Source organism: Somniosus microcephalus, unplaced genomic scaffold (genome assembly GCF_052327205.1).
Source record: "Somniosus microcephalus isolate GS21.2 unplaced genomic scaffold, FLI_Smic_1.0 unresolved_chr9, whole genome shotgun sequence".
Classification (NCBI taxonomy): domain Eukaryota; kingdom Metazoa; phylum Chordata; class Chondrichthyes; order Squaliformes; family Somniosidae; genus Somniosus; species Somniosus microcephalus.
The window spans coordinates 22,431,905-22,446,006 of NW_028225187.1; the positions used below are offsets into that span (position 1 = coordinate 22,431,905).

At 47.6% G+C, this 14,102-nt stretch overlaps 1 protein-coding gene across 1 annotated transcript in view; it reads left to right on the top strand.

Moving 5' to 3' along the window:
• Positions 1-13,780, top strand: part of LOC147084914 (flavin-containing monooxygenase 5-like) — a 71,953-nt gene extending 58,173 nt beyond the window's left edge. The window contains exons 8-9 of the mRNA XM_085979624.1: positions 2,724-2,796; positions 12,982-13,780. Of these exons, the coding sequence (XP_085835750.1) occupies positions 2,724-2,796; positions 12,982-13,327 (419 nt within the window). The 3' untranslated portion in view covers positions 13,328-13,780. The remainder of the gene's footprint in view (positions 1-2,723; positions 2,797-12,981) is intronic.
• The last annotated feature ends 322 nt before the right edge of the window (positions 13,781-14,102 follow it).

A 14,102-nucleotide genomic window follows, 5' to 3' on the forward strand; every position in this document is an offset into this window, starting at 1 on the left:
TGTCTCTTCTCTAGGTTTTCTAAATTTAGCATAAAAATTGGTGAAACGGCAGGTGTGTTTTACTTGATGTCATTTTTACGAAGGCAGATGTTTCTTACTTTAATGTGCTCCTTTACGAACTGTTAATTAGAACACCTTGTACAGGGTGAACCATTGTTTCATTCCGAAACGTTCAGACGACCAGAGCCTTTAACCTTCTGTTTCAATAGCTTATTGATTCAGTGTCAACAACTTATCTTATCTCTATAGCCAGAATGCTTTCACAGCTTTTTCATAGTTAGGTTTCTAGATTTCCAAACCCAGTTTGTCATGTTTTAATAAGGCCAGAACTCTTTCATAGATGGTGTATTTTTCTGAATAGGTTATATGGCTTATTCCTTTGCAGTAAAACCAAGGCCCCGTCTACCTTCTCAGGTGGACGTAAAAGATCCCACGGCCACTATTTCGAAGAAGAACAGGGGGGAGTTCTCCCTGGTGTCCTTCCACCAATATTTATCCCTCAATCAACATCACTAAACCAGATTATCTGGTCATGATCACATTGCTCTTTGTGGGAGCTTGCTGTGCGCAAATTGGCTGCTGCGTTTCCTACATTACAACAGTGACCACGATTCAAAAAGTACTTCATTGGCTGCAAAGTGCTTTGGGACATCCAATGGTGGCGAAAGGCGCTATATAAATGCACATCTTTCATTCTAGAATGGTTACAGCAGAGAAAGAGGCCAGTCGGCCCATCGAGCCCCTGTCAGCTCTCTGCAAGAGATAAATCCACTTGGGTGCACACGCTAAGCAGGAGGTATGGCATCTTCTGCCCGTTATACGCCCCGCCAAATATTCGGTGCCATGAAACTGAATAGCTGGCGGGGTCGATAACAGGTGATATCGCCCATTACATAGAAACATAGAAGATAGGAGCAGGAGTAGGCCATTCGGCCCCTCGAGCCTGCTCCGCCATTCAATGTGATCATAGCTGATCATCCAAATTCAGTACCCGGTCCCTGCTTTCTCCCCATACCCCTTGATCCCTTTAGCCTTAAGAAATATATCCAACTCCTTCTTGAATATATTTAATGAATTGGCCTCGACTGCCCTCTGTGGCAGAGAATTCCACAGGTTCACCACTCTCTGGGTGAAGAAATTCCTCCTCATCTCAGTCCTAAATGGATTACCCCTTATCCTTAGACTGTGACCCTTGGTTCTGGACTCCCCGACCATCGGGAACATCCTTCCAGCATCTAGTCTGTCTAGTCCTGTTAGAATTTTATAAGTTTCAATGAGATCCCCTCTCATTCTTCTAAACTCCAGCGAGTACAAGCCCAATGGATCCAATCTCTCCTCATACGTCATTCCTGCCATCCCAGGTATCAGCCTGGTGAATCTTCACTGAACTCCTTCCATGGCAAGAACATCCTTCCTCAGATAAGGCGGCCAAAACTGCACACAATACTCAAGATGTGGTCTCACCAAGGCCCCATACAACTGTAGCAAGACATCCTTGCTCCTGTACTCGAATCCTCTCGCTATGAAGGCCAACATACCATTTGCCTTCTCTACAGACTTTAAGCTTCACACACGCGGAAAAAAAACCAAGCACGCCGAATCACAAAGTCCCTATTTTAACGCTTTCTTTAACTCTAACAAGGTGAGGGCCTCCACCATAGGCAGGACACCCCTAAATATACAGAGCTCGTTTCTGGAATCCCCATTCACCTCCTGTAACTACTAACACTACTAACAATAACCAGCCCCAGGACAGTGACAGCGTAACACAAAGAATTCAACCCAACACAATCGCCACTAAGCAAAAGGAAAAATATCTGTCATATTGGGCAGAAACAACAAAAACCCAAAACAAACTCAATTGCTACTTGGCCCTAAACAGACAGTACAACATGGCTGATTACCTGACCATGGTAAAGGATAGCAAACTGAGAAAAACCTTGACAATGTACAGACTTAGTGAACATAGCCTGGCGATCGAAAAAGGTAGACACAGGCAGACCCGGCTACCAAGAGAGGACAGGATATGCTCTCACTGCAGTCAGGGAGTGGTGGAGACAGAGATGCACTTCCTCACAGCTTGTAGAAAATATCAGGGCATAAGGGAGACTTTCTACCCAAAATTCACAAAAATATGCCCGGAATTCAGAAATTTGAATGACGACCAAAAACACCCATACCGACTAGGGGAAGAGAGAAATTCTGTAACCTTAGCGGCACACTATGTTACAGCTTGCCATAAACAGAGGGACAACCACTAAATATAAGAAAAGAGTATATACAAATTATATGAATGTATATTTATACACTCAGGGATATATCTGTTTATACACTGTATGGATAGATCTGTGTTTATGTGTTCAACCATGAATGTTTTTCGATGTTTTGGCAACATAAGATGTACCTTGTCATGCCAATAAAGTGATTTGAATTGAATTGAATTGAATTGATACTTACAGTGGGGAGTGAAATTTGACTTGGGCGGGGCCGCAACACAGAAGGAAAGTCATCTGCCGTCCATTAAATGCACCACCCGATATTCAGCTCTGTTGGAGCATGATGGGCCACAGTTGAAATGCCGGCCATTACGCATCCCTGCGCAAGTCGAACTGCACCCCCAGTGATATTACTGAGCTGCAGGACAGAAGGGCATCAGCGTTTACGATTTGGATCTGGTAAAACTGGGTTACTGTCAATTTTGAATCTTGTGCTTAATGTTACAGGTGCTGAGAAATTACCTTCGGTCAATGACATGCTGTCAGACATAAAGGGTAAAAAAGAGAGAATGGAAAACAGGTATGAAAGTTACACAAACTACTGATCAGTTTCACCGCCAACGTTTTTTTCGATTATATGGGCTCAAATCGTTGAAGGCGGCAGGGCAGGTTGAGAAAAGCAGTTAAAAAAACACACGGGATGCTGGGTTTCATAAATAGAGGCAGTGAGTACAATAGCAAGGAAGTTATGATCATAGAATCATAGAAGTTTACGGCACAGAAGGAGGCCATTCGGCCCATCGTGTCCGTGCCGGCCGACAAAGATCCATCCAGCCGAATCCCGCTTTCCAGCTCTTGGTCCGTAGCCCTGTAGATTACGGCACTTCAAGTGCATATCCAAGTACTTTTTAAATGTGATGAGGTTCTCTGCCTCTACCACCCTTTCAGGCAATGAGTTCCAGACCCCCACCACCCTCTGGGTGAAGACATTTCTCCTCGAATCTCCTCTAAACCTCTGACCAATTACTTTATATCTATGCCCTCTGGTTATTGACCCTTCTGCTAAGGGAAATAGGTCCTTCCTATTCACTGTACCGAGGCCCCTCATAATTTTATACACCTCAATTAGGTCTCCCCTCAGCCTCCTCTGTTCCAAAGAAAATACCCCCAGCCTATCCAATCTGTGCTCATAGCTCAAATTCCCCAGTCCTGGCAACATCCTGGTAAATCTCCTCTGCACCCTCTCTAGTGCAATCACATCTTTCCTGTAATGTGGTGACCAGAACTGCACGGAGTACTCTAGCTGAGGCCTAACTAGTGTTTTATACATAAACTCCCTGCTCTTATATTCTATGCCTCAGCTAATAAGGGCAAGTATCCCGTTTGCCTTCTTAACCACCTTATGTCGCTGTCCTGCTACCTTCAGGGATCTGTGGACATGCACTCCAAGGTCCCTTTGTTCCTCTACACTACTCAGTGTCCTACCATTTATAGTGTATTCCCTTTCCTTGTTAGCCCTCCCCAAATGCATTACCTCACACTTCTCCGGATTCAACTCCATTTGCCACTGTTCTGCCCACCTGACCAGTCCATTGATATCTTCCTGCAGTCTGCAGCTTTCTTCCTCATTATCAACCACACGGTCAACTTTTGTATCATCTGCAAACTTCTTAATCATACTTCCTACATTCAAGTCCAAATCATTGGTATATCACAAAATGCAAGGGACACAGTACTGAGCAGTGCGGAACCCCACTAGAAACAGCTTTCCCGTCACATAAACACCCGTCAACCATTACCCTTTGTTTCCTGCCTCTGAGCCAATTTTGGATCCAACTTGCCACTTTGCCTTGGACCCCATGGACTTTTACTTTTGTGACCAGTCTGCCATGCAGGACCTTATCAAAAGCCTTGCTAAAATCCATATAGACTACATCAAACACACTTCCCTCATCGACCTTTATAAAATTCTAACAGGACTAGACAGACTAGATGCAGGAAGGATGTTCCCGATGGCGGGGGAGTCCAGAACCAGGGGTCACAGTCTAAAGATAGGGGTAAGCCATTTAGGACAGAGATGAGGAGGAATTTCTTCACCCAGAGAGTGGTGAACCTGTGGAATTCTCTACCACAGAAGGCAGTTGAGGCAAATTCATCAAATATATTCAAGAAGGAGTTAGATATATTTCTTAAGGCTAAAGGGATCAAGGGCTATGGGGAGAAGGCAGGGACAGGGTACTGAATTTGGATGATCAGCCATGATCGCATTGAATGGCGGAGCAGGCTCGAGGGGCCGAATGGCCTACTCCTGCTCTCCTATCTTCTATGTTTCTATGTTTCTATGACCCTCCTTGTTACATACTCAAATAATTCAATCACGTTAGTCAGACACCACCTTCCCTTCACAAATCCATGCAGACTGTCCCTGATTAATCCGTAGCTTTCTAAATGAAGATTTAACCTGTCCCTCAGAATTACTTTCTGCTTGAACCTTTATAAATCACTGGTTCAGCCTCAACTGGAGTATGGTGTCCAATTCTGGGCACCGCACTTTAGGAAGGATGTGAAGGCCTTAGAGAGGGAGCAGCGAAGATTTACAAGAATGGTTCCAGGGATGAGGGACTTCAGTGATGTGGAGAGACTGGAGAAGCTGGGGTTGCTCTCCTCAGAGCAGAGAAGGTTAAGGGGAGATTGACCAGAATGGTACCAGGGATGAGGGACTTCAGTGACGTGGAGAGACTGGAGAAGCTGGGGTTGTTCTCCTTAGAGCAGAGAAGGTTAAGGGGAGATTGACCAGAATGGTACCAGGGATGAGGGACTTCAGTGATGTGGAGAGACTGGAGAAGCTGGGATTGTTCTCCTTAGATCAGAGAAGGTTAAGGGGAGATTGACCAGAATGGTACCAGGAATGAGGGACTTCAGTGATGTGGAGAGACTGGAGAAGCTGGGGTTGTTCTCCTTAGATCAGAGAAGGTGAAGGGGAGATTGACCAGAATGGTACCGAGGATGAGGGACTTCAGTGATGTGGAGAGACTGGTGAAGCTGGGGTTGTTCTCCTTAGAGCAGAGAAGGTTAAGGGGGAGATTGACCAGAATGGGATCAGGGATGAGGGACTTCAGTGATGTGGAGAGACTGGAGAAGTTGGGATTGTTCTCCTTGGAGCAGAGAAGGTTAAGGGGAGATTGACCAGAATGGTACCAGGGATGAGGGACTTCAGTGATGTGGAGAGACTGGAGAAGCTGGGGTTGTTCTCCTTGGAGCATAGAAGGTTAAGGGGAGATTGACCAGGATGGTACCAGGGATGAGGGACTTCAGTTATGAAGAGAGACTGGAGAAGCTGGGGTTGTTCTCCTTAGAGCAGGGAAGGTTAAGGGGAGATTGACCAGAATGGTACCGGGGATGAGGGACTTCAGTGATGTGGAGAGACTGGAGAAGCTGGGGTTGTTCTCCTTGGAGCAGAGAAGGTTAAGGGGAGATTGACCAGAATGGTACCAGGGATGAGGGACTTCAGTGATGTGGAGAGACTGGAGAAGCTGGGGTTGTTCTCCTTAGAGCAGAGAAGGTTAAGGGGGAGATTGACCAGAATGGTACCAGGGATGAGTGACTTCAGTGATGTGGAGAGACTGGAGAAGCTGGGGTTGTTCTCCTTAGATCAGAGAAGGTTAAGGGGAGATTGACCAGAATAGGACGAGGGATGAGGGACTTCAGTGATGTGGAGAGACTGGAGAAGCTGGGGTTGTTCTCCTTAGAACAGAGAAGGTTAAGGGGAGATTGACCAGAATGGTACCAGGGATGAGGGACTTCAGTGACGTGGAGAGACTGGAGAAGCTGGGGTTGTTCTCCTTAGAGCAGAGAAGGTTAAGGGGAGATTGACCAGAATGGTACCAGGGATGAGGGACTTCAGTGATGTGGAGAGACTGGAGAAGCTGGGATTGTTCTCCTTAGATCAGAGAAGGTTAAGGGGAGATTGACCAGAATGGTACCAGGGATGAGGGACTTCAGTGATGTGGAGAGACTGGAGAAGCTGGGGTTGTTCTCCTTAGATCAGAGAAGGTGAAGGGGAGATTGACCAGAATGGTACCGAGGATGAGGGACTTCAGTGATGTGGAGAGACTGGTGAAGCTGGGGTTGTTCTCCTTAGAGCAGAGAAGGTTAAGGGGGAGATTGACCAGAATGGGATCAGGGATGAGGGACTTCAGTGATGTGGAGAGACTGGAGAAGTTGGGATTGTTCTCCTTGGAGCAGAGAAGGTTAAGGGGAGATTGACCAGAATGGTACCAGGGATGAGGGACTTCAGTGATGTGGAGAGACTGGAGAAGCTGGGGTTGTTCTCCTTGGAGCATAGAAGGTTAAGGGGAGATTGACCAGGATGGTACCAGGGATGAGGGACTTCAGTTATGAAGAGAGACTGGAGAAGCTGGGGTTGTTCTCCTTAGAGCAGGGAAGGTTAAGGGGAGATTGACCAGAATGGTACCGGGGATGAGGGACTTCAGTGATGTGGAGAGACTGGAGAAGCTGGGGTTGTTCTCCTTGGAGCAGAGAAGGTTAAGGGGAGATTGACCAGAATGGTACCAGGGATGAGGGACTTCAGTGATGTGGAGAGACTGGAGAAGCTGGGGTTGTTCTCCTTAGAGCAGAGAAGGTTAAGGGGGAGATTGACCAGAATGGTACCAGGGATGAGTGACTTCAGTGATGTGGAGAGACTGGAGAAGCTGGGGTTGTTCTCCTTAGATCAGAGAAGGTTAAGGGGAGATTGACCAGAATAGGACGAGGGATGAGGGACTTCAGTGATGTGGAGAGACTGGAGAAGCTGGGGTTGTTCTCCTTAGAACAGAGAAGGTTAAGGGGAGAATAACCAGAATGGTACCGGGGATGAGGGATTTCAGTGATGTGGAGAGACTGGAGAAGCTGGGATTGTTCTCCTTAGAGCAGAGAAGGTTAAGGGGAGAATGACCAGAATGGTACCGGGGATGAGGGACTTCAGTGATGTGGAGAGACTGGAGAAGCTGGGATTGTTCTCCTTAGAGCAGAGAAGGTTAAGGGGGAGATTGACCAGAATGCTACCAGGGATGAGGGACTTCAGTGACATGGAGATACTGGAGAAGCTGGGATTGTTCTCCTTCGAGCAGAGAAGGTTTAGGGGGAGATTGACCAGAATGCTACCAGGGATGAGGGACTTCAGTGACGTGGAGATACTGGAGAAGCTGGGATTGTTCTCCTTAGAGCAGAGAAGGTTAAGGGGAGATTGACCAGAATGGTCCCAGGGATGATAGACTTCAGTGATGTGGAGAGACTGGAGAAGCTGGGATTGTTCTCCTTGGAGCAGAGAAGGTTAAGGGAGAGATTGACCAGAATGGTACCAGGGATGAGGGACTTCAGTGATGTGGAGAGACTGGAGAAGCTGGGGTTGTTCTCCTTAGAGCAGAGATGCTTAAGGGGAGATTGACCAGAATGGTACCAGGGATGAGGGACTTCAGCGATGTGGAGAGACTGGAGAAGCTGGGACTGTTCTCCTTAGAGCAGAGAAGGTTAAGGGGAGATTGACCAGAATGGTACCAGGGATGAAGGACTTCAATGATGTGGAGAGACTGGAGAAGCTGGGATTGTTCTCCTTAGAGCAGAGAAGGTTAAGGGGAGATTGACCAGAATGTTACCAGGGATGAGGGACTTCAGTGATGTGGAGAGACAGGAGAAGCTGGGGTTGTTCTCCGTCGAGCAGAGAAGGTTAAGGGGAGATTGACCAGAATGGTACCAGGGATGAGGGACTTCAGTGATGTTGAGAGACTGGAGAAGCTGGGATTGTTCTCTGTCGAGCAGAGAAGGTTGAGAGGAGATTTCTTAGAGGTGTGCAAAATCATGAGGGGTCAGGACAGAGTCGTTCGAGAGAAACTGTTCCCATGGCGGAAGGGTGGAGAACCAGAGGTCACAGATTTAAGGTGATTGGCAGAAGATCCAAAGGCGACATGAGGTAAAGCTTTTTCACGCAGCGAGTGGTTAGGATCTGGAATGCGATGCCTGACAGGGTGGTGGAGGCAGACTCAATCGTGGCTTTCCAAACGGAATTGGATAAGTATATTTAATGAACTGGCCTCCACCGCCTTCTGTGGTAGAGAGTTCCACAGGTTCACCACTCTCTGGCTGAAGAAATTCTTCCTCATCTGAGTCCTAAATGGCTTACCCCTTATCCTTAGACTGTGACCCCTGGTTCTGGACTCCCCGACCATCGGGAAAATCCTTCCTGCATCCAGTCTCTCCAGTCCTGCCAGAATTTTATAAGTTTCAATGAGATCCCCTCTCATTCTTCTAAACTCCAGCGAGTATAAGCCCAATCGACCCAATCTCTCCTCATACATCATTCCTGCCATCCCAGGCATCAGTCTGGTGAATCTTCGCTGCACTCCCTCCATGGCAAGAACATCCTTCCTTAGATAAGGCGACCAAAACTGCACACAATACTCAAGGTGTGGTCTCACCAAGGCCCTGTACAACTGCAGCAAGACATCCTTGCTCCTCGAATCCTGTCGCTATGAAGGCCAACATACCATTTGCCTTCTTAACCACCTGCTGACCTGCATGCTTACCTTCAGCGACTGGTGCACAAGGACACCCAGGTCTCGTTGCACTTCCCCTTTTCCCAATCTATTGCCGTTCAGATAATAATCTGTCTTCCTGTTATTGCCACCAAAGTGGATAACCTCGCGCTTATCCACATTATACTGCATCTGCCATGCATCTGCCCAATCACCCAACCTGTTCAAATCATACTGGAGTTTCTCTGCATCCTCCTCACAGCACACACACCCACCCAGCTTTGTGTCATCCGCAAACTTGGAGATATTACATCCAGTTTCCTCGATTAGATACAGCTCTGGTCAGCATTAGATGCATCAATCATTTTTTTAAAATTTGATTATGGGATTTGGGCTAGATCATTTATATATATCTTGTGTCCTAGCACCGATCCCCACGGTACCCCACTGGTCACTGCCTGAGGTGTATAAAATTATGCGGTGCCTAGCTAGAGTGGATAGGAAGGACCTTTTTCCCTTTGCAGAGAGGTCAATAACCTGAAATTCAGCAGTAGCGCCCCAAGCAGGAGGTAGGGCGCTACAACGGAATATCGCAACGCTATGTGCAACAGCGCCATGTGCGTCGGCACGTAGAGCCGTGTCATAGCTGACCTCCCTCCCCTGATTAAAGTGGAGGGGCCCAGCGCTGGGTGCACCGGGGCCCTGCTAGACCACCAGGGACTGGGGTGCTGGGAAAACAATCGCAGTCAGCTGAAAGACATGGCCGATCATCACCTGCCCTTCAAGTAGCGCTGCTGTGGCTGCTGAAACACCCCCCTGACCCTAATACGATAGCAATATACTGCGGATGCTGGAAATCCTTTGTTCCTTGACTATCTCTTCATGTCTCTCAATGTCTCTTAATCTCTCCTGCTTTCTATCCTATCGCTGACCCTCCCTTTTGTGCTTTCATCCCCTCCCCCTTTTCCCCAGCCCCCGCTTGCTTTAAAATCTATCCCTTTTCCTGCTTACATAGAAACATAGAAGATAGGAACAGGAGTAGGCCATCCGGCCCCTCGAGCCTGCTCCACCATTTAATGAGATCATGGCTGATCATCCAAATTCACTACCCTTTGTTTCCAGTTCTGACAAAGGGTCTGCGAAATGAAACGTTAACTCAGTTTCTCGCTCCACGGATTCTGCCCTGGCCTGCTGAGTTTTTCCCAGCATTTTCTGTTGTTACCCCCCCTGACCCTGTAGGGCATATCATCCAGCAATTGGTCAAGGGGTCGCTAGCGAGGCGCTTTGCATGGCGATGACGCTAACCGCTAAATTTCACTGGAGGCATTAGTGGCGCCGGCCCGGGCGCTAGTGGAATCTTTCTTTCTATTTCTATAACTAGCAAAAACCTAATTATGTTATGATCACTATTGCCCAGATGCTCTCCCATGTCAACACACTCCACTTGCTCTACTTCATTCCCCAGAACTAGATCCAGCGCTGTTTTGTTGTTCATTTGGCTGGAAATGTATTGATTATGGATGTTCTTCTGTACATTTTTTTGGACATCATTAGCAAAAACAGAAATGGCTGGAAATACTCAGCAGGGCAGGGAGCATCAATGGAGAGAGACAGACGGAGTTAAGGTTTCAGCTCGATGAACTTTCATCAGAACTGGAAAAGACATGAGAGATGGCAGAGGTTTTAAGCGAGTACAGAGGCAGGGAAAGGGAGGAGGGGAGGAAAGAACCAAAGGGAAGGCCTGTGATAGGGTGGAAGGCAGGAGAGATTAAATGACAAAAGGGATGATGGTGCGAGGCAAATGGAGAGGTTAATGGGACAAGGAACGAAATATAAGTTTGGTCTAGAGGAGGTGTAAATTCAGAGGAGTCTTTGAATTAGGACCTCTTTACCCTGCTTGCCCTTTACTCTGTTATTCACTGATCAGCATCCCGTGTGCGCTGTTGTGACGCCAGCTGCCCCTCAATCTCAGAAACTTTGAACTCGAGATCGAGCAGTTCATAGATTAATAAAATCATACAATAGCACAAGCATGGAAGGAGGACATTCATCCCATCGAGTCTGCGCCGGCTCTTTCAAAGAGCAATCCCATTAGTCTCACTCCCCCGCTTTATCCACATATCCCTGCATTTTTATTCTCCTGCAATTATTTATCCAATTACCTTTACAAGGCTACGATTGAATCTGCCTCCACTACCCTTTCAGGCAGTGCATTCCAGATCCTAACCACTCGCTGTGTAAAAAAGTTTTTCCTTCATGTCGATATTGGTTCCTCTGCCAATCAACTTAAATCTGTGTCCTCTGGTTCTCAACTCTTTCCCCAATGGGAACAGTTTCTCTCTATCTACTCGGTCTAGACCTCTGATGATTTTGAATGCCTCGATCAAATCTCCCCTCTGCTCCGGGGAGAACAACCCCAGCTCCTCCAGTCTATTATATTATGATCACTATTGCCCAGATGCTCTCCCATGTCAACACACTCCACTTGTAACCGAAGTCCCTCATCCCTGGAACCATTCTTGTAAATCTTTTCTGCACCCTCTCTAAGGCCTTCACATCCTTGCAAAGTGTGGTGTCCAGAACTGGACACAATACTCCAGTTGAGGTCGGAGCAGTGATTTATAAAGGGTCATCATAACTTCCTTGCTTGTGCATGCTATGGGGGTGATTTTCACTCAGAAATTGGGTTGAAAGCGGGACTACAACTTCCAGGGTTGTAGTCCCACCTCCATCGAGATGCGGCCAATCCCAGCGGGATCAGCAGGCCAATTAAGGGCCACCCGGCAACAGGTGACTTCACAGGCTGAAATTTCATCTGTCAAGACGTTTTGACAGATGAAATATCAGTGTTTCACAGCTGTTTGAAGCTGTAAAACACTGACAGTCTTACTTCTAACCTGAGTCCTTCTACACAGACTCAGTTAGAAATCTCACCGGCACAGAAAGCTGAAGGCTATCACTTTTGACAGTTCGCAGCCGTTCTGCTTTCAGTGCCGGTGAGATGATGGACTCCCAAAACCTAGAGGAAGGAAGGCTGAAAAGGTAAGTACAGGTATTTTAAACTTCTGTACGCACTTTAGACACACCAAACACACTTACCTTTGCACTCATGCACCCATCACTCACCTGAACACTGACATCTCGATCCCTCCAAGTCCTTCAACCTGACGGCCCGACTCCTCTAACTTGGCGTGGCTTGGAGCCATCGGGATTCCCACACTTCAACCTTACAAATAGGGATTAGGCTAAAAACTGCCTGTTAACTACCTGCTAACAGGCAGTCAATTGGCACTAATCCCTTCCCGCCTCGGGGAGGTGGGCCCCAGTGTGGGGCGGGTACCCGCCTCCTTTGAAACTGGCATGGAGGCGGGTTGGAGGCGGGATGGTGCCGGGACCCCCGAATTCAGGACTCAGACCCCCCGCACGCCTTCAATCCCGCCTCCACGGGTCAAAGAAAATCGACCCCATTGCCTCTATTAGTGAAGCCCTGGATCCCGTAAGCTTATTTAACCACTTTCTCAACCTGCCCTGCCAACTTCAACAATTTGTGCACATATACGCCCATAGAAACTTAGAAACATAGAAAATAGGAGCAGGAGTAGGCCATTCAGCCCCTTGAGCCTGCTCCGCCATTCAATGAGATCATGGCTGATCATCCAAACTCAGTACCCTGTCCCTGCCTTCTCCCCATATCCCTTGATTCCCTTAGCCATAAGAAATATATCCAACTCCTTGAATATATTTAATGAATTGGCCTCAACTGCATTGTGTGGTAGAGAATTCCATAGGTTCCCCACTCTCTGGGTGAAGAAATGCCTCCTCATCTCTGTCCTAAATGGCTTACCCCTTATCCTTAGACTGTGACCCCTGGTTCTGGACTCCCCGACCATTGGGAACATCCTTCCTGCATCCAGTCTGTCTCGTCCTGTTAGAATTTTATAAGTTTCAATGAGATCCCCTCTCATTCTTCTAAACTCCAGCGAGTATAAGCCCAACCGACCCAATCTCTCCTCATACGTCATTCCTGCCATCCCAGGTATCAGCCTGGTGAATCTTCGCTGCACTCCCTCCATGGCAAGAACATCCTTCCTCAGATAAGGCGACCAAAAGTGCACACAATACTCAAGGTGTGGTCTCACCAAGGCCCTGTACAACTGCAGCAGGACATCCTTGTTCCTCTGTTGCTGCAACTCCTTTAGAATTGTACGTTAACTTTGTTTGTTTTATCATGCAAGGTATGTCAACTCCCAGCGCCACACTATACAGGTTGATTACGTGGCCTACATGAAGGAGTTGGCAGCGCAGATCGGAGTGAATCCTGACGTCAAGCGCCTCTTCCTCAGCGACCCGCGATTGGCCTATCAGATCTTCTTCGGCCCGTGCACGCCTTGTCAGTTTCGCCTGACGGGGCCCGGGACATGGCGGGGAGCCAGGGCGAACATCCTGACCCAGTGGGAGCGCGCCGTCACCCCGACCAAGACGCGCACCGTGACTGGCAGACAGAAGAGCACCTCGCTTCCACTGCTGCTGAAACTCCTCGCTCTGTTCATTGCGATCGGGGCGGTTTGCTTGTTGCTGTGAGTGCTTGGAAGATGGAACTGCGGAGTATCCAGCGAGAGCGTGTCAGTCCTCACCTCCATCAAATAATCAGTAGATATTCAGATAATAAACCATACCATCGTGTTTTGAACCAGAATTAGAATGGATGCAGTTTTTTAATATTTTTATTTGTTTATGGGGTGTGGGCGTCGCTGGCAAGGCCAGCATTTATTGCCCATCCCTAATTGCCCTTAAGAAGGTGGTGGTGAGCTGCCTTCTTGAACCGCTGCAGTCCGTGTGGTGAAGGTACTCCCACAGTGCTGTTAGGGAGGGAGTTCCAGGATTTTGACCCAGCGGCGATGAAGGAATGGATATATAGTGCACCCGCGGGAAGCCCCTGACCCGAATTTCTGGGCCAATGTCTCTCGTCTTCAACTGATTAATGTCCATGTACATTTTAAACAAATAAAGTCTCCCATATGTTTCTGCACCTACTATTATTGCAGATTGGCATATTTCTTGGTACTTCTTTAACACTTTCAACACTTGCTCACCACAAAGTTATTCTTCTCGGCTGGTTGCGAAAAATGGGCAGTGTCGGATCTGCATTGGAACGGAATATCAAGAGCTGCATATAAAGGGGGAGCCCAACTTTCAGCACAAAAAGAACGAATTCAGGCTGTGGCGTCAAATGTGCGGTCTCATATAGGCTGCCTGTTGCCAACAATCATTGTTAAGGAAGTGGTATCAGGGCACTTAGAAAATCGTAACATGATTAGGCAGAGTCAACGTGGTTTTATGTAATCGTGTTTGACAA